General features: G+C 46.4%; 1 protein-coding gene across 1 annotated transcript; it reads left to right on the top strand.

Moving 5' to 3' along the window:
* The first annotated feature begins 3,394 nt into the window (after nt 1-3,394).
* LOC122543520 (uncharacterized) lies at nt 3,395-16,404 on the top strand. The gene is made up of 2 exons (XM_043682297.2): nt 3,395-3,479; nt 14,047-16,404. Exon 2 carries the CDS (start codon nt 14,363-14,365, stop codon nt 15,386-15,388), a length of 1,026 nt encoding a protein of 341 aa, XP_043538232.2. The 5' UTR covers nt 3,395-3,479; nt 14,047-14,362; the 3' UTR covers nt 15,389-16,404.
* The last annotated feature ends 4,599 nt before the right edge of the window (nt 16,405-21,003 follow it).

Here is a 21,003-nt window from a genome sequence, read left to right as displayed (position 1 = left end):
TGTGGAAAACGATTTGTCCATTCAAAAAAATCTTCTGAAACCCCAACGAATACACAGTGGTGAGAAGCTGTTACCTGCTGCTTTTGTGGGAAAGGATTTACTCAGTCATCGCATCCTCTCAGACACCAGCAAGTTCATACCTGACTGCAGGCAGCTATGTGCTGCTGCTATTCTCAATAATCTGATGAGTATCGCTCCTCCCCATAGGAGGACCAGGACAAGGAAATGAGGTGCTTGTGATGTCACGTGGGTAGGCCAGCAGAAGACGGCATTGTGTTACTTTATTCTCAGAGAGAAACTCTGACTTTGAAAGAATGAATTAAAACGTGATAAAACGTTTGTCCCATTGCAGGCAGAGTTGGGCACACACAAACACATGGATACACACAGGCACAAAATCAGATTCACAGACAGCTTTCATACTTTCAGACACACGCTTCCAGGGCAAAATTAAAAATCACACAACACCAGGTTATAGTCCAACAGGTTTAATTGGAAGCACTAGCTTTCGGAGCGACGCTCCTTCATCAGGTGCTTCCAATTGAACCTGTTGGACTATAACCTGGTGTTGTGTGATTTTTAACTTTGTACACCCCAGTCCAACACGGGCATCTCCGAATCATGGCTTCCAGGACAGTGTGTGCCATTGCAGACAGAGTTTGTCATTCATACACAGACAGACACGCTCAAACTTCCCTCCAAGATAAACTGCGTCCCATTGCTTGCAGAGAGGGTCACACCAACACAGAAAAACAGACATTAACACCGAGACGGAAGTGCAATAGAGTGAGACACAGAATCACTGACTTTTACAAACATGTCCACAGAGATATACACAGACAATGTTGTGTTCAGCTGTATGAAAATGCTTGTTTCCTTGTGAAATAAATTTGTGTCCATTTTGTGCAGAAGCCTGTGTTCTGTTGTCTAAATGAACGTGTGTTGTGGCTGCTGCTGGTTTGAAACTATCAGAGAGGGTCTGCACAAGCATGTGAGTATGTAAGAGTGTATGCTTGTGTGTGAGAGAGAGTACATTGTGTAGCTGGGTCTCCTGTAGTGTGACATGAACTCAAGGTCCCAGTTGAGTCCATTCTCATGTATTCCAAACTTTGCTATCAGCCTCTGCTCGGCCACTAGAAACAATTAAGCAGTCACAGAACACACGTTGGAGAGGGCAAGGTGCCCAAAACATCGATTCTCCTGACCTGCTGGGCTTTTCCAGCACCACACTCTCGGCTCTGATCTCAAGCATCTGCAGTCCACACTTTCTCCTAGAGGGCAAGGGGGGACTTGTCTTTCGATTTGCAGAAGGTGGGAGGCTCTGGATGCTGTCACCCAGGGCAAAAATATGCTGGAGGACCTTCAGCTCAAAGATGGAGCTGGAAGCCAGGCTGCAGACACGTTGGGGGGAATGGGGGCTGTTAACCTCACAACATGAGGGACCTCATGTTGAGTCCACCCTCGGGCGACTGTTCTTGTGGACTTTGGCACATTCTCCCCTTTGTGTCTGCATGGGTTACCTCCGGGTCCTCTGCTTTCCTCCCACAGTCCAAATATCTGCAAGTTAGGGTGGATAGGCCGTGCTAATGTGTCTAGGAATGTGCAGCTTAGGCTACATTAGCCATGGGAACGGCAGGGCTGTAGCATAATCAGGTGGGCCTGGGTGAGATGCTGTTAGGAAGGTTGGTGTGAATTCGATGGGCTGAATGGCCTGTAGCGATGATATGATTCCACTGCCTTAGCCACGTGTATATTGAGAAATGATTGCCCCAAGCCTGCTATGGGACGAGTGGGTTCCAGTTCGTTGGACACTGACACCAGTCCTGGAGAAGGTAGAATTTTGTGCTGTCTCTCTCCTCACACTGTGTCCCTGTGTCCATTCTCTCTCCACCCACTACCCTCTATCCATTCTTTCTCTCCCCACACTCTGCACCTCCCATTCTCTCTCCTCACACTGCACCCCCCCCATTCTCTCCCCAACCCTCTGAACTCCAGTCTTTCTCTACCCACCAACCTCTGTCTCCTTGTCCATTTTCTCTACCTTCTCCACCACCACCAGCATGCACCAACCCCCACCCCATCCTTTCTTGTGCCTCAGCCCTTTTTGATCACTGTATCAAACCCTTCTAAGGAGAGAGAAAGAATGGATGATGATGACTCTCCTGGGAAAAAGGGTATCCGAGAAATAGCTGGTTTTTGAAATTGAGAATAGCTAAAATGATATATTCAGAAACATCATTACAGTCTGGAAGCTTGTTCATATTCTTAAAAAAAGCTGCAAAAATCTTTCTGAAACTCGCATCAGCGCATGTACAGTTTGGCCACAACAAAGGTCAGGCTGTAAGAGGTGAATGGGTTACCCAAGGACTGGTGTCAGTGTCCCATGAACTGGAGCCTACTTCTCCCACAGCAGACTTGGGGCATTCATTTCTCAATATACACGTGACTAAGGCAGTGGATTCATAGCATCCCTGCAGGCCATTCGGCCATCAAATTCACACCTTCCCAACAGCATCCCACCCAGAAACATCTGATTGCACTACAGCCCTGCAGTTCCCCGTGGCTATTTCCTGATGAAGGGCTTTTGCTCGAAATGTCGATTTTCCTGCTCCTCGGATGTTGTCTGACCTGCTGTGCTTTTCCAAACCCACACTCTTGAATCTAATCTCCAGCATCTGCAGTCCTCACTTTTGCCCTGTAAATGTTGAATGTTCTATTCCTCGTCATTTAAATCTTTTAAAATCGTTCCCCTCTCACCCTCAACTAGTGACCTCTAGTTTTGGACTACATCTACCCTGGGGAAAAGACAGAAACGTTGAACAGCCAGACAAAATGCAAAAGGGACAAAATGTCGAGGCACAGGGGGAAAACATTGTGGCTTCGGCTTTTTTCTCTCCTATTCGCATTTGGACACTCAAAATTTGTCATGACCTGGAGGTGCCAGTGTTGGACTGGTGTGTACAAAGTTAAAAGTCACACAACACCAAGTTACAGTCGAACAGGCTTATTTAGAAGCACTAGCTTTCGGAGCACTGCTCCTTCATCAGTGGCTGTTGAATATGACATCGTAAAATCATAAATTATCTTATACTCCACAATCACCTAAGGAAGGAGCAGTGCTCCAAAGGCTAGTACTTTCAAATAAGCCTGTTGGACTTATAACCTAGTGTTGTGTGATTTTTAACGTTAAAATTTGTCAGTAACACCAGCATCTCCTCAGTGCAGACTGAACGTACTCCGCGGGGTTAGCAAAGCACTGCGCGTACTCCTGGGTGTCCACGGAAACGGCGCGGAACCCCTTTCCATGGACCAATGGGAAACCTTGGAGGACTGGAAGGAGTTTGGTCCTCCTGCCATTCAGAGCCGGCTGTTGTCGAAATGCGGAGGTGGGACCGTGAGCTCCTGAAGCTACTCCTTTCTCTCTGACTGCAGACTGAACTTCACCCGAGACTGTAACTCCCTTCCTCTGTCCAACATTTGTGAGTACAGCAGTTTCTTTTCTCACCACTTTTTTTTTCATTCTGGGGTTCAATTGTTGACTTGCAGCAACTGAAAGGAAAAGGAGTGAATCGAGGGAGGGGATAGACTCTGGAAACGTTGATTCTGGATCAGTGGTGCTGGAAGAGCACAGCAGTTCAGGCAGCATCCAAGGAGCAGCGAAATCGACGTTTCGGGCAAAAGCCCTTCATCAGGAATAAAGGCAGAGAGCCTGAAGCGTGGAGAGATAAGCTAGAGGAGGGTGGGGGTGGGGAGAAAGTAGCATAGAGTACACTAGGTCAGTGGGGGAGGGGATGAAGGTGATAGGTCAGGGAGGAGAGGGTGGAGTGGATAGGTGGAAAAGGAGATAGGCAGGTAGGACAAGTCCGGACAAGTCATGGGGACAGTGCTGAGCTGGAAGTTTAGAACTAGGGTGAGGTGGGGTAAGGGGAAATGAGGAAACTGTTGAAGTCCACATTGATGCCCTGGGGTTGAAGTGTTCTGAGGCAGAAGATGAGGCGTTCTTCCTCCAGGCGTCTGGTAGTGAGGGAGCGGCGGTGAAGGAGGCCCAGGACCTCCATGTCCTCGGCAGAGTGGGAGGGGGGAGTTGAAATGTTGGGCCACGGGGCGGTGTGGTTGATTGCTGCGGCTCCCGATGCGATCTCCTCAACATTGCTTATCTCTCCACGCTCCAGGCTCACTGCTTTTATTCCTGATAAAGGGCTTTTGCCCGAAACGTCGATTTCGAAGCTCCTTGGATGCTGCCTGAACTGCTGTGCTCTTCCAGCACCACTAATCCAGAATCTGGTTTCCAGCATCTGCAGTCATTGTTTTTACCCTCTGGAAAAGTTGTTCCAGGTCAGTTTGCAAATACATAGCAAATGCAGTGCCACAATGTTAACTTATAGCCTTTGCTGTGGAAAAAAACAAAGGAGATGCATTGTTTAAATGGTGATATAATGAGATGTGGAGAAAGTGAGCTCTGCAGATGCTAGAGACCAGAGTTGAAAAGTGTGGCGCTGGTCAGCGGCATTCGAGGAGCAGGAGAGTCGACGTTTCGGGCATGAGCTCTTCATCAGGAATGATGTGTATTGGACAAATGGGCCTCAGCATCCTTCTACACCAGCCAATGCCAGCTTTCAGACAGGTGCAGCAAGCAATAAGGAAAACAAGAGGAATTGAGTTCAGAAGTGGAGATGTCTTCCTGCAGTTAAGTAGATCATTGAATGTATTCAAGGCTGAGTTCATTTAACTTTGAAGAACAAAAAAGTGGATCGTTATGGGGAAAGGCAAGAAAATGGTTTTCAGACCAGTGCAGAACAGTTACAGAGTTATACAGCACAGAAACGGAACCTTCAGTCCAATTAGTCCATGCCGACTATATTCTCAAACTAAACTAATCACATCTGCCAGTGTTTGGCCCCCTCCAAACCTTCTATATTCATGTACTTATAAATATCTTTTAAATATTGTAAGTGTGCCTGCATTCACCACTTCCTCTGGACATTTATTCCACACACAAACCACTCTCTTTAAAAAAAAAAAGTTGGCCCTCATAACTTTTAAAAATATTTCTCCTCTCGTCTTCAAAATTTACTCCCTAATCTTGAAAACTCCACCCTTAGGAAAGGACATTCACCGCACACCTCATCTATACCCCTCATGATTTTATAATCCTCTATAAGGTCACCGCTCAACCTCATATGCTCCAGTGAAAAAAGTCCCAGCCTATCCACCTTGATGTAAGTATATTCAAATCCAGTTATAAACTGTTCAATGCTGGTACAGGCTGGATAAACAATGGCCTATTCTTGCTCATTGTGTCCAGGACAGCAAGAAACTGTATGACATAGGAACAGAAATTAGGGCATTCAACCTATCAGGTCTGCGCCGCCATTCAATCACAGGTGATATTTCTCAACCCCATTTTGGAATTTGGATTTTGGAAAGGCAGATCAGGACAGGATCTATACAGTTAATGGGAAGTGTTGTTGAACAAAGATACCTTAGAGTTCAGGTTCATAGTTCCTTGCAAGTGGAGTTGCAGGTACACTTTATAGGTCAGTGCATTTCAGTGCAGAGGTTGGGAGGTCATGTTGTGGCTGCACATTGATTCGGCCACTTTTGGAGTACTGCGTTCAGTTCTGGTTTCCCTGCTACAGGAAAAATGTTGCAAACCTTTGAAACAGTTTGGAAAAGATTTACAAGGTTGTTGCCAAATTTGGAGGGTTTGAGCTATATGGGGAAGGCTGAATAGGTGGGGGCTGTTTTCCCTGGAGCATTGGAGGCTGAGGGGTGAATTCACAGAAGTTCATAAGGGGCATGGATTAGGTGAATAGCCAAGACCTTTTCTCCAGAGTAGGGGGTCCAAAACTAGAGGGCATACGTTTGAGGTGAGAGGGGAAAGATTTAAAAGGAACCTCGTGCAACTTTCTCACGCAGAGGGTGATGCATGCATGGAATGAGCTACAGAAGAAGTGGTGGAGGCTGGTATGATCACAACAATTCAAAAGAATCTGGATGGGTAAGTGAATAGGGAGGGTTGAGAGGGATACGGGCTATGTTAATTTAGGATATCTGGTCAGCATGGATGAGTTGGACTGAAGGAAAACAGCAGTGTCGTTGTGAAGACTGGACTTTAAGAGCAGCTTTCAAAGATGTTTTGCCCTTACTGGGAACAGAAGCTGCAATGAAATCTTTCATTTGTGAGACAGCAACTGATTGAGGTCATTCAGGATTTTGGTGGAAAGTGGGAATTTGTTGCAATGTGGGGTTGAAGTGTTTTAAGGTTTCCTGGCAATAAGTAAAGTGTCCTGAGCGGGGAGCCTAGCCAAGGGTTAGGTGGGTTTCTGTTTTAAACTGAGAATTGAAAAATGTGATGCTGGAAAAACACAGCAGGCCAGGCAGCATCCGATGAGCAGGCGAATCAACGTTTCGGGCATAAGCCCTTCTCCTCGGATGCTGCCTGGCCTGCTGTGTTTTTCCAGCACAACATTTTTCAACTCTGGTCTCCAGCATCTGCAGTCCTCACTTTCTCCTTCTGTTTTAAACTGCTCATTTCATTCAACCTCCAACATTGTATTTCCAATGCTGTTCATCAGAAGGAATCAGTGACTGGTATTGTTAGAAGCCTTACAATTTTCAGCACTGCAGGTATTGCATTGTTTCATCAGCATTGTAAAGGTTACTGGCAGCAGTGGGAGGTATGGGTTGTATTCACTAGAAACCATTAAACAGTTAGACAACACACATATGAGAGGGCAGGGTGGGACTTGTGTTTCAATTTGCAGAAGGTGAGAGGTTCTGGGTCTGTGATCTGGGGCAAACACAACTGCGGTAAGTCATAGAAGGCCTACAGTGTGGAAGCAGGTCATTCAGCCCATCAAGTCCACACTGACCCCCCCAAAGAGCCTGCCACCCTTATCCACTCTGTCCAGTAGTTTCTGCTGGTGGGTGAGACTAGGCCACAAGATTAGGGGGAGTAGGTTTAGGACAGGGAAGAAGAAACTGCTTTTCCTGGAGAGTGGTGAATCTATGGAATTCTTTGCCCAAGGAAGCAATAGAAGCAGGCATATTCAAGACAGTTCGATGGGATTTTTCATGGTGGGTGAATGTGGGTAGTCGTAGATTTTTCATGGTAGGTAGTCGGGATAATGCAGGTAAGAGGAGCTGAGATGATGGATGGATCATCCATGATCTTAATGAATGGTGGAGTAGGCTCGATGGGCCAAATGGCCTATTACTGTGAATGTATAACCTGCATTTCTCATGGCCAATCCAAATCAAGGCAGGTGAGCAATGTAGTGATGTGGAAAATGAACATCAGAGAATGATAGAAAGGGATGCAAAAATTGAAACTGAAGACTATGTCTGAATGTGTGCTGCATTGTAACAAAAGTGAATGAATTGACTACACGTTGAAGAGAATATGATCTGAGACTCCTGACAGAGACATGACTTCAGGAATGACAAGGATTGGATCCTGAATATCGAGGGGATACATGTCATTCAAGTTGAATGGGAAGCGAGGTAAAGGTAGAGGGTTGGCACTGCTAACCAAAGCACTCATAACATGGTAGTCTGTTGTCAGCTCGGATTTCAGGTCCTGATTTCTCTGTCCTCTGTTGATCTCCCTGTTCCCACAGAGTAAGATATCGACTGTTCTCAGCTCTGCAGGATTTCTGCTGAAACTTTGAGCCGCTTTTACAGCTTTCAGAACAATAAAACATTCAGTCGATAAAGGCCCAACCTACAATCTCTCAGCCTGTCAACCATCCAGACCGAGAGAGTCGTTATAGCAAAGAATAAAACAAAATGAAACAAAATTAGACATTAACGCACAATTGGTGCTCGTGCTTAAAGTTTGTTCATTACATAGTAAACCAGAATTGAGGTCTCCTAGGATTCTTGTCACGTCCTACTTGAGGAATTCTCTCTCCCTTACATCTAACTATTAGTACCCAGCTATGATTTATAACAATATTTACATCAACAGAAATAAAGCAACTGTTATCAAACAGATATACAACACAGTAATAGATCTTTTGATCCAACACATCCATGCTGTCAAGATATCCTGTATAAATCTAGTGACCCATTTGCCAATATTTGGTCCATATCCTTCCAAATCCTTCCGCTTCACACACCCATCCAGATGCCTTTGTAATTGTACCAGCCACCTCCTCTGGCCTATTTACCCTATCCATGCCCCTCATGATTTTATGAACCTCTATAAGGTCACCCTCAGCCGCCAACACTCCAGGGAAACAACCCCACCCTATTCAGCCTCTCATTATACCATGCACCCTCCGACACCACAGTGATTACACCACAGTTGAAGAGGGTGAAGACATGACTGCCCAGCTGGTCCAGTGGGCTACGTGCTTGATGTGGGAGGTCAACGACTCTGGTGTGTCTGGCTCGTATAAGTGTGGAAAATGTGTGCACATTCAGCAATTGACCGAGCATATTGCAGCGCTGACGAAAGAACTTGAAGACCTTAGGCTCATCCGAGAGAACGAGATCTTTCTGGACAAGACCTTCAGCGATGTTATTATACCAATCATGTCAGAAGAGAACAGAAGAGAGCAGACGATGAGGAAGGCGGAGAGGAGACAGGTGCAAGAGACCCCGGGAGAAGTACCTGTCAGGAACAAGTTGAAGCTTTTGGAAACAGAGACAGATGACACTGCCAGTTCGCAAGGCGGCCAAGTTTGTCAATCAAACGTTGCCGCAGAGGCAGAGTGGAAGAGTCGGACATCACACAGAGCCGTGGTAATAGGGGACTCCATTGTGAGAGGAACTGACCGGGGTTTTTGTGGCAGCAGACGGGATTTAAGGATGGTGTGTTGCCTTCCTGGTGCTAGAGTGAAAGACATCGCGGACAGAGTGCAGGAAATCCTCAAGGATGAGGGTGAAGAGCCAGAGGTGGTGGTGCATGTCGGCACAAATGATGTCGGGAAGAAGAGGAGGAACATACTATAGCGAGACTTCGGAGAACTAGGAAGAAGGCTGAAAAGCAGGACGTCCAAGGTGGTTATCTCCGGTTTGCTTCCAGTTCCTCGGGCTAGTGTGGCCAGAAACAGGGAGATAATGGACTTGAACGTGTGGTTGGGGAACTGGTATAGGAAGCAAGGATTTAAGTTCTTGGATCACTGGGGTATATTTTGTGGTAAGCATAAATTCTACAAGAGAGACGGCTTGCACCTTAATAGGTTAGGGACCAGCATTCTGGCAGGCAGGTTTTCTACTGCAGCACCGCTACATTTAAACTAAGTAGCAGGGGGGAGGGGACAAGCTGGATGTTTAAAAAGGAAATTGAAGGGAAAGTTAGAACAAGAGAAGTCAAGAAAGACAACTGTATCAATGAGGCAGAAAACTTGGAAAGGCATCATGCTGTAAGGTTGAGTGAAATAAGGGTTGATGGGAAGGGTGAGGGCAGTAACAAATTAAAAATGCATGAAGCATTAGACATAAGATGGATGAGCTTGAGGCTCTTTTGGAAATTGGCAGATACGATATTGTGTGGATAACTGAGACGTGGCTTCAAGTGGACAGGGCCTGGGAAATGAATATTCAAGGCTACACATGCTATCGTAAGGACAGACTGACGGGCAGAGGGGGTGGGGTGGCCTTGTTGGTAAGGGACGATATTCAGTCCCTTGCGCGGGGCGACCTAGAGTCAGGGGATGTAGAGTCAGTGTGGATAGAGCTTCGAAATACTAAGGGTACAAAAACCCTCTTGGGAGTCATCTACAGGCCCCCAAACAGTAGTCTGGATGTCGGATGTAAGTTAAATCAGGAGCTGAAATTGGCCTGTCACAAAGATGTCACTACAGTTGTTATGGGGGATTTTAACATGCAGGTAGACTGGGAGAATCAGGATGGTATGGGGCCTCAAGAAAGAGACTTTGTGGAGTGCCTCAGAGATGGATTCTTAGAGCAGCTGGTGCTGGAGCTGACCAGGGAGAAGGCAATTCTGGATCTGGTATTGTGTAACAAACCAGAATTGGTCAGAGACCTCGAAGTGAAGGAGCCATTGGGAAGTAGTGACCATAATACAATAAGCTTCAATCTGCAATTTGAGAGGGAGAGGGTACAGTCGGAAGTGACAGTACTTCTGTTGAATAAAGGGAACTATGGAGCTATGAGGGAGGAGCTGGCCAAAGTTCAATGGTGCAATACCTTAGCAGGGATGACTATGGAGGAACAATGGCGGATATGCAGAAGTTGCAGGATCAGTTCATTCCTAAAAGGAAGAAAGATCCCCAGGAGGAGGCATGGGCGGCCGTGGCTGACGAGGGAAGTAAAGAAACATATAAAGTTAAAAGAGAAAAAGTATAACATAGCTAAGATAAGTGGGAAAACTGAGGACTGGGAAGCTTTTAAAGAGCAAAAGAGGATGACTAAGAAGGAAATACGCAGAGGAAAAATGAGGTACGAAGGTAAACTGGCCAAGAATATTAAGGAGGATAGTTAAAGCTTTTTTAGGTATGTGGAAGGCAAAAAAATGGTTAGGACAAAAATTGGACCCTTGAAGACAGAAACAGGGGAATATATTACTAGGAACAAAGAAATGGCAGAGGAATTAAATGGGTACTTCAGATCTGTGTTCACTGGGGAAGACACAAGCAATCTCCCTGAGGTAACAGTGGCTGAAGGACCTGAACTTAAGGGAATTTATATTTGCCAGGGTTTGGTGTTGGAGAGACTGTTAGGTCTGAAGGTTGATAAGTCTCCGGGGCCTGATGGTCTGCATCCCAGGGTACTGAAGGAGGTGGCTCGGGAAATCGTGGATGCGTTGGTGATTATTTTCCAGAGTTCAATAGATTCGGGGTCAGTTCCTGAGGATTGGAGGGTGGCTAATGTTATACCACTTTTTAAGAAAGGTGGGCGAGAGAAAGCAGGAAATTATAGACCAGTTAGTCTGACCTCAGTGGTGAGAAAGATGCTGGAGTCTATTATAAGGGATGAAATTACTGCACATCTGGATAGTAGTAACAGGATAGGACAGAGTCAGCATGGATTTATGAAGGGGAAATCATGCTTGACTAATCTTCTTGAATTTTTTGAGGATGTAACTCTGAAGTTGGACGAGGGAGATCCAGTAGATGTAGTGTACCTGGACTTTCAGAAAGCTTTTGATAAAGTCCCACACAGGAGGTTAGTGAGTAAAATTAGGGCGCATGGTATTGGGGGCAAAGTACTAGATTGGATTGAAAATTGGTTGGCTAATAGGAAACAAAGGGTAGTGATAAACGGCTCCATTTCGGAATGGCAGGCAGTGACCAGTGGGGTACCACAGGGATCCGTGCTGGGACAGCAGCTTTTTACAATATATGTTAATGATATAGAAGATGGTATCAGCAATAACATTAGCAAATTTGCTGATGATACTAAGCTGGGTGGCAGGGTGAAATGTGATGAGGATGTTAGGAGATTACAGGGTGACCTGGACAAGTTAAGTGAGTGGGCAGATGCATGGCAGATGCAGTTTAATGCGGATAAATGTATGGTTATCCACTTTGGTGGCAAGAACAGGAAGGCAGACTACTACCTCAATGGAATCAATTTATGTAAAGGGGCAGTACAGAGAGATCTGGGTGTTCTGTACACCAGTCAATGAAGGCAAGCATGCAGGTAGTGAAGAAGGCTAATAGCATGCTGGCCTTCATAACAAGAGGAATTGAGTATAGAAGCAAAGAGGTGCTTCTGCAGTTGTACAGGGCCCTGGTGAGACCACACCTGGAGTACTGTGTGCAGTTCTGGTCTCCAAATTTGAGGAAAGACATTCTGGCTATTGAGGGAGTGCAGCGTAGATTCATGAGGTCAATTCCTGGAATGGCAGGATTACCTTACACTGAAAGACTGAAGCGACTGGGCTTGTATACCCTTGAGTTTCGAAGACTGACAGGGGATCTGATTGAGACGTATAAGATTATGAAAGGATTGGACACTCTGGCAGTAGGAAACATATTTCCACTGATGGGTGAGTGCCGAACCAGAGGACACAGCTTAAAAATACGGGGTAGACCATTTAGGACAGAGCTCAGGAGAAACTTCTTCACCCAGAGAGTGGTGGCTGTGTGGAATGCTCTGCCCCAGAGGGCAGTGGAGGCCCACTCTCTGGATTCATTTAAGAAAGAGTTGGATAAAGCTCTCAAAGATAGTGGAATCAAGGGTTATGGAGATAAGGCAGGAACAGGATACTGATTAGGAATGATCAGCCATGATTATATTGAATGGTGGTGCAGGCTCGAAGGGCTGAATGGCCTACTCCCGCACCTATTGTCTATTGACACTGGCGACATTCTTATTAGTCTTTTCTGCACCCTTTCAAGTTTCCAATCCTACAGCAGGAAGACCAAAAAAGTGGCCGAACCGATGTCCTGTACAGCTGCAATATGACCTCCCAACCCCTATCCCCAATGCATTCAATGACCAAATGGCCTCTTACTGCACTGCTGGGATTTAATGATTTTGTTTTCTGTGTCAGAGTGAATTTCAGTCACTAGCTCTGGTGTATGGTGTGTCAGGGTGGGATCATTGATACCAGAATTGCATGTAATACTCCAAACGTGGTCTAACTAATGTCCTGTACAGCTGCAACATGATCTCCCAACTCCGATATTCATTGCACTGACCAATAAAAGAAGGTGTACCAAATATGTTCTTCACTATCCATTCTATCTGCGACTCTGCTTTCAAGGAACTGTGAACCTGCCATGGAGTCATACAGCATGGAGTCATACAGCATACCTTTAGTCCAACCAGTCCATGCCAACCATAATCCGAAATTAAACTAGTCTCTCCTGCCTGCTCCTGACCTGTATCCCTCCAAATCTTTCCTTTTCATGTATTATCCAAATGTCTTTTAATTGGACCCGCATCCACCACTTCCTCAGGAAGTTCATTCCGCACATTAACCACCCTCTGTGTAAAATTAGTATTTGAATGGCAAGGGTGAGCTTGAATTGAAGTGGTCCATGAAATAAGTAGTTTCTACCAAACCCCGTAGAGCAGGTATGGTAGCAATTCCAACTCTGGAGTCTCACAAATCACTGTTTCCATGGAATGGCGGGGGGAGTAAATTGTTGGTTTCACAGAAGAGGAGGTTTTCTGTGAGTGTGAAGCTAAAGTGAAACCTCCTGCTTTGGAAGAGAGCGAAAGGAGTTTGCAAATTATCCTCCCTTCCTCACGTGCCTCAGCTGCAGGGCAGCAGTGCAGGCCCACTGCTCCCCCCTCCCCACCATTGTGGACATCATAAAGCAGAAGTAGCCCTGTCAGTTTCAGAGTGAAACTCCCTCCCTCTGGGCAACATCTGGGAGCAAAGCAATGTCACCCCTTTCCATTCCCCATCCTGGGATGGAGAGAAAGAGAGGGAGGAAACACTGTTCACTTGTAACAACTGGAGTGAATCCACGAAGGGAGCAGACTCTGCAAAGGTGCTCAGATGCTCACTGTCTCTCTTAAAGGTATTTTCATTGTGTATTCCCTCCGTTTGGCACGTATACAGATTGCACCTTAGAAAAGGATTGCTTCTTTCCTCATGTTCACAATTAAAAGGGTAGTCTCTCATGGAACTGAGTAGCATGTAAGTGATTGGCACATTGATTTCAAATGTAGACATATGTTGCTTTATATGGTGTATATCTGATATTGTTGGCTGCTGTAAAAGCTTTGTGGCTATAATTTTTCACCTAATGCAGTAATGGAGTTACTTCCCGTAATTCTTGTCATCTTTGTTATTTAATAGGACACCAGGAAGTCATTCAGCAACTTTACTGGCTTTCTTTTTTCATGTAGCCTTGACGTTTCATTATCACGTCCTTGATTTTGCTCCATTTGCAGTGCCTTTGTAGGCAGCTTGTTCCAGGTCATTGTTACTGAAATGAAGTTATCTTCCATACACACTTAAGGCTATCTGGCTGCATGAGGGTTTTCAGATTTCTGTGTCCTAGATAATGTGTGATCAGCAGGCATCTGAGAATCTACAGGAATTTCCATTGATGTTATGTTTATTTAACTGTACTGACAGTAATCGCTTATTTTGTGAATTTGTTTTTGCAGGAAGACATGCAGAACAAAATTTGAAAGCAAATGATCCATCGACTTCTGACAGATCCACTTGATTTGAATATCAGCTACTGTTCAAATCAAGAAGAAATGTTTGCTTTTGTCACTTGAGAGATTTTGGACACTGGTGTGTCGGGAAGAATACTGAGACACTCAAGTGAGGGAGATTCAGTGCGCTGACTGTGAAAAGTGCTTCAAATCATTTACTCAACTTGGGGGATCAAAATCTCACCCCTCACGGTGGGGAGAGACTGTGTACGCATTCTGTTTGTAATTTAAAACACAGAGTGACACAAGGAAAGCTTTCTCCATGGGGAAACCATGGAAATGTGGGGACTGTGGGAAAGGATTCCCTTATCCATCGGCGTTGGAAACCCACAGACGCATTCACACTGGGGAGAGGCCGTTCACCTGCCCCGACTGTGGAAAGGGATTCAGTTGGCTGTGCAACCTGCTGGCACACCAGCGAGTTCACACAGGGGAGAGGCCGTTCATCTGCCATCATTGTGGGAAAGGATTCACTCAGTCGTCCCGGCTGCAGACGCACCAGCAGGTTCACACCGGGGAGAGGCCATTCTCCTGCTCTCAGTGTGAGCGGAAATTTATTGATGCATCCCACCTCCTGACACACCAGTGCATTCACACCGGGGAGAGGCCGTTCACCTGTTCCGAATGCGGGAAAGCATTCACCGTTTCTTCCAGCCTGCTCAAACACCAGCGAGTCCACACTGGGGAGAGGCCGTACACCTGTTCCGTGTGCCGGAAGGGCTTCTGTCGGTTGTGGACCTTGCGGACCCACCAGAGGGTCCACACAGGAGAGAAGCCGTTCACGTGCCCAGTGTGTGGGAAAGGGTTTGCTCAGTCATCTACTCTGCTGACCCACAAGCGGGTTCACACTGGGGAGAGGCCGTTCACATGCTCTCATTGCGGGAAGGGATTCATGGATTCTTCCGCCCTGCTGACCCACCAGCGGGTCCATACTGGGGCACGGCCCTTCACCTGCCAGGAGTGCGGGAAGGCCTTCCGTCGTATGAGCAACTTGCAGACGCACCAGCGGGTCCACACAGGAGAGAGGCCTTTCACGTGCTCAGAGTGTGGGAGGGGATTCATTGATTCTTCCACCCTGCGGTCCCACCAGCGGGTGCACACCGGGGAGAGGCCATTCACCTGTCCCAAGTGCGGGAAGGGCTTCAGTCATGTGGGCAACTTGCGGAAGCACCAACGGGTCCACACCAGGGAGAGCCCGCTCACCTGCTCTCAGTGCGGAAAAGACTTCACCCGCTCCTCCCACCTACAGAGGCACCAGCGAATTCACATGCCATCGCAAGGGGATTGAATGAGCAACAGCCTAGTGCCATTATCGACTGGACTACCAACCCAGTTCTGGGGACTCCCGGGTTTGAATCCCGCCGCAGCAGATAGTGGAATTGGAATTTGGTCAGAAATCTGGAGTTCAGAATCTAATGATGAAGCAATTTCAGGGGGAAGAAATACCCATCTGTTTGACACATGTCCTTTTTAGGGAAGGAAACTGCCATTGCAGGAAAGAACTCACTCAGTTGCCCCAGCTGCATCCTTTACCCAGTCTGTCCTATACGTGACTCCAAACCCACAGCAGTGTGGTTGATTCTTGACTGTCCCCCTCCCCTCGGCAAATGATTGGGAGAAACTAACTTGGATACAGTGTGTAGGTTGAAATTGCTGAATGAGGTAATACGTCCTTTGGTTTAAATCTGTACCAGGATCCAACTACAAACAATAAAGCAAGCCTGGGGGGCAGTATGTGTGCACTTTGAGCTTGAGCTGTTTAAACAAGTGCGTCTTTTAGCTGGTGAGATCTGAAGTTGTAACAAAGTTGGGTCACAATAAAGTTGACCCAACCTTTCCATTGGACTCAGACATTGAAAGCTGTGAGATCCAGCGGTCTTTTTGTTTTAAAGCTGCTCATTTCTTTCAGCTGCTAGCACTTTCCAGTGTATCAGAAGGAGCAGCGAATGAGTAGCTAGTACCGTTAGATATTGTAAATTCTTTATTTCTGCAGGTACTGCATTGTTTCATCAGCATTGTAAAGTTTACTGGCAGCAGCAGGAGGGTGTGGGCTGTGTTCACTCAAAACAAAGATAAAAATCACAAAACACCAGGTTATAGTCCACCAGGTTTATTTGGAAGCACTAGCATTCAGAGGGCTGCTCCTTCATCAGGTAGCTGTGGAGCAGGATCATAAGACACAGAATTTATAGCAAAAGATCGTAGTTTCAAGCAACAGAAATGATATATTGTACTTACCTAGGTTGCTGGATTAGTGGTGCTGGAAGAGCACAGCAATTCAGGCAAAATCCGAGGACAGGCAAAGTCGACGTTTCGGGCAAAAGCCCTTCATCAGGAATAAAAGCTTCCTGATGAAGGGCTTTTGCCCGAAACGTCGATTTTGCCTGTCCTCGGATTTTGCCTGTCCTCGGATGCTGCCTGAACTGCTGTGCTCTTCCAGCACCACTGATCCAGAATCTAGTTTCCAGCATCTGCAGTCATTGTTTTTACCTAGGTTGCTGTTAAGTCTTTCACCCTTTGGAATTGGTTGCATGTTTCAGTTCATTAAATGTAAATTCCAGAATTTGTTTTAAGTCACATAATCGAGATAACTTAAGATTGTATCCCAATCTTGAGTCAGACTGGTTCTATTTCCAAAATAGAAATTTATAAAATATTACATGGATTGACTGTCTGCAGATTGTGTGTTTTTTGAGCAAACTTGAATGTATCTGCAAATTCAAATTCACCCCATAGACTTAGTGTGCACGCATAAAAGAGAGATGTGCATGTGTTTGTGTGCATGCATGCTTGGTGAAGTGTGTATGTGATGGAGTATAAGCTGGTGGAGGATGTGGTGAGTGTGTGAGAGAGAGAATGTATAGTGTAGTGGGGTCACATGTCATTTAACATGAACACAAGGTTCCAGTTGACACTATCCTCGTGTTCCAAACTTGTCTCCCACCTGCTGCTCGGCCACTAGAAACATTAAGCAGTTATACAACACACATTGCCAACGTACTTGGTAACACTCCAATCCATTTAAGGAATGAATTTGCTTCCACAGAGTCTCCATGGTGTGGGGGTCATTGTGTCTTGGCAGCTTCAACGATCCAGTAAAGGGCTCCTCTACAGCGAGAACACTAGTCCACATTTCACTAAACAGTTAAAATTCTATCCACAGTCAGAACCCTAGAGCACTCCCACACAGGCTGTGTGTAATCACGGGTCTTATCAAGTCACGTTGATGTTTGAAATCATTTCCTGCAGACAAATGTATCTCCTCCTGGATTCAAATGCTGCTGATATTCAGGCCCTGAGTAAATTTCTTGTGAATGCCTTAACAGCAGATCCTCCTCTGCTAATGCGAAAGTGAGGACTGCAGATCAGAGTCAAAATTAGTGGTGCTGGAAAAGCACAGCAGGTCAGGCAGCATCTGAGAAACCTCGGATGCTGCCTGACCTGTTGTGCTTTTCCAGCACCACTCTAATCTTAATCCTCCTCTGCTAAGATCTTATGAGAAGAGAGTACAGATATCATTGCTGTCAGTGCAAGGCAGAAAATAGGATGAGAGAATTCTGGTTTGTACAGAACAGCCTTCTCTATCATCTGCCTGAAATTTCTGTCTCACAATTAATCCACCTTTCAAAGGATTCCAACCCAAATTCATCCTTCCATCCTTCTGTTTTTGTCCAGCTCCCCTCTCCTGAAAATTGCTGACCCTCGGTTGGGTTTCTCAGCCACCTCTTACCATCCCCAGAATATCGCCCATGTCCTCTTTACTTTAGTTTTTAAAACAGAAAGGCAGTGATTTGCTGATGCCCGGACGTGAGGGTGATTGCACTCACACAGACTCTCTCCTGTCATTCACAAAAATCTGCACTGCTCGTGTACAGAGAAGGGAATGCTAGGAGTGGGTGGGATGTATTCAACACCTTTCCATTCCATTCAATCATCCCCACCATACCCCCTGTCCATTCTTTTGCTATTCCCCGTCCCTCCTCACTCACATGCCACACTGTGCACACCCGTCCATTCTATCTCCACAGCCTCTGCTCCCTGTCCAGTCCCTCATCCACCTGTGACCCCCATTCATTCCCCCTCTGTCTCCATCATTTGTCTTCCCTCATCCAGTCCCTCTCCCCACTCTCTGTCCCCGTCCATTCTCTTTCTTTCCCCACCCTCTGCTCTCCGTCCATTCTCTTTCTTTCCCCACCCTCTGCTCTCCATCCATTCTCTCTCTTCCCCCCACCCTCTGCTCTCCATCCATTCTCTCTTTCCCCCCACCCTCTGCTCTCCATCCATTCTCTCTCTTTCCCCCCACCCTATCCCACCATTCATTCTCACTCTCTTTCAACCCCCTCCCTCTGACCCCCTGTCCATTCTCTTCCCACCCACTGTCCCCTGGCCATTCTTTCTCCCCACATTCTGCACCCTGCACTTGGCATGCCCAGGCTTTCTCTACCCTGACCCCCTTTGCCCCTGTCCATTTTTTCTCTCTCTCTTGCCCCCCAGCCTGTCCCCCATCCAATTTCTCTCTCCACACCCGTAATTAAATGTTGTAATTGTACCAGCCTTCACCACCATCTCTGGCAGCTAATTCCATACATATACCATGCTCTGCGTGAAAAGGGTATCCCTTAGGTCCCTTTTAAACCTTTCCCCTCTCACCCTAAACCTATGCCTCACTAGTTTTGGATATCCTCTACTCTGGGGAAAAGACATAGAAAGGTTGAGCAGCCAGACAAAAAGCAAAAGGAATAAAATGTTGAGCCCCAGGGAAACAAAACAAAATTGTGGCTCCAGCCTTTTTCTTTCTCCTATTGGCAATTAGACTCATAAAATCTGTCAGTTACACCAGCATCACCACAAGCCATACTGCGCATGCTTCTCGGTGTCAGCAAGCACTGCGCACGCTCGTCTCTGGAACGGCGCGCGACATTCCTTGCGGAACGGTTCTGGGACACCCGGACCAACCAACCCAACCACCCTGTGGCTCAACACTTCAACTTCCCCTCCCACTCCACCAAGGACATGCAGGTCCTTGGACTCCTCCATCGCCAGACCATAGCAACACGACGGTTGGAGGAAGAGCGCCTCATCTTCCGCCTAGGAACCCTCCAACCACAAGGGATGAACTCAGATTTCTCCAGTTTCCTCATTTCCCCTCCCCCCACCTTGTCTCAGTCAAATCCCTCGAACTCAGCACCGCCTTCCTAACCTGCAATCTTCTTCCTGACCTCTCCGCCCCCACCCCACTCCGGCCTATCACGCTCACCTTGACCTCCTTCCACCTATCGCATTTCCAACGCCCCTGCCCCAAGTCCCTCCTTCCCTACCTTTTATCTTAGCCTGCTGGGCACACTTTCCTCATTCCTGAAACGTCGATTCTCCTGTTCCTTGGATGCTGCCTGACCTGCTGCGCTTTTCCAGCAACACATTTTCAGCTCTGATCTCCAGCATCTGCAGTCCTCACTTATTCCTTCGATGGACCAAGCTTCAGAGGATCGGAAGGAGTGTAGTCCTCCTGCCATTGAGAACCCCCGTTATTGGCTGAATGCAGAGGTTTGACCATGAGCTTGTGAAAGCTGCTATTGCTGATCCTCTCTCTCTTTGAGTGAAGATTGTGCTTCACCCCAGACTGCAACTTCTTTCCACTATCCAACATCTGTGAGTACAAACACTCTTTTCTCAAGCCCTTTTCTATTTTTTTTCATTCTGGATTTCAGTTCTTGACTTGCAGCAAAGTTGGTTCAGGTCTGTGTCTTAATTGGCAAACACATGGCAAATGCAATAACACAGTGTGAAGTTATAGCCTTTCCTGTGGAGAAAAATGCAGAAATGAGATGCATTGTTTAAATGGTGATATATTGGGATGTGGAGCAAGTTAGGACTGCAGATGCTGGAGATCAGATTTGAAAAGTGGCGCTGGCAAAGAACAGCAGCTCAGGCAGCATCCGAGGTGCAGGAGAGTCAAGATTTTGGGCACAAGCTCTTGTGTGGATGCACAAAGGTGCATCAGTGACCTTCTACCCAGGCCTTCTACTCCAATCAATGCCAGTTGTCAGGCAGGTGCAGCAAGCAATGAGCAAGGCAAGTGGTATATTAGCAAGAGGAATTTAGTTCAGAAGTGGGGATGTCTCCCTGCAGTTATGGGATCATTGAATATATTCAATGCTGAGTTCATCTGGGTTTAGAATGTCAAAGATAGTTATGGGGGAAGGCAGGAAAATGGTTTTAAGACCAATATGGAACAGCTACAGGGTATACAGCACAGAAACAGACCCTTCAGTCCAACTAGTCCGTGCTATGTTCTCAATCTAAACTGATCCCATCTGCCAGTGATTGGCCCATATCCCTCCAAACCTTTCCTATTCATGTACTTATCCAAATGTTTTTTAAGCATTGTAACTGTACCTGCATTCACCACTTCCTCTGGACATTCATTCCACAAACCACTTTCTTAAAAAAAGATGCTCCTTATGTCTTTTTAAAATCTTTCTCTTCTCAACTTCAAAATTTACTCCCAAATTTTGAAATGCCCAGCCAAGGGAAAGGACGCCAGCTGGTCATCTCATCTATACCCCTCATGATTTTATAGTCCTCCATAAAGTCACCTCTCAACCTCCCATGCTCCACTGAAAAATGACTCGGTATGTTCATATCCAGTTATGATCTGTTCAATGCTGGTGCAGGCTAGAAAAAACCTACTCCTGTCCCCAGTTCTCACACTCTGTGAGAGACCATAAAACATAGGAGCAGAAATTAGGCCATTCAGCCCATCAAGTCTGCTCCACCATTCAATCATGGCTGATAAATTTCTTAACCGCATTCTTCTGCTTTCTCCCCATAACCCTTGATCCCCTTGATACTCAAGAACCTATCTATCCAGGTCTTAAGTATATTCAGTGACCTAGCCTCCAT

The sequence above is a fragment of the Chiloscyllium plagiosum genome, unplaced genomic scaffold (assembly GCF_037043375.1).
Source record: "Chiloscyllium plagiosum isolate Xiang-an unplaced genomic scaffold, Cpla_swu_hap1 HiC_scaffold_27, whole genome shotgun sequence".
NCBI classification, from domain to species: Eukaryota; Metazoa; Chordata; class Chondrichthyes; order Orectolobiformes; family Hemiscylliidae; genus Chiloscyllium; species Chiloscyllium plagiosum.
The sequence above is the reverse complement of the archived record's forward strand: the minus strand, read 5'-3'. Positions and strand labels throughout refer to the sequence as shown.

Coding starts and splice junctions, on each gene's coding strand:
- LOC122543520 (XM_043682297.2), top strand. CDS start 14,363: ATGGGGAAACCATGGAAATGTGGGGACTGTGGGAAAGGATTCCCTTAT.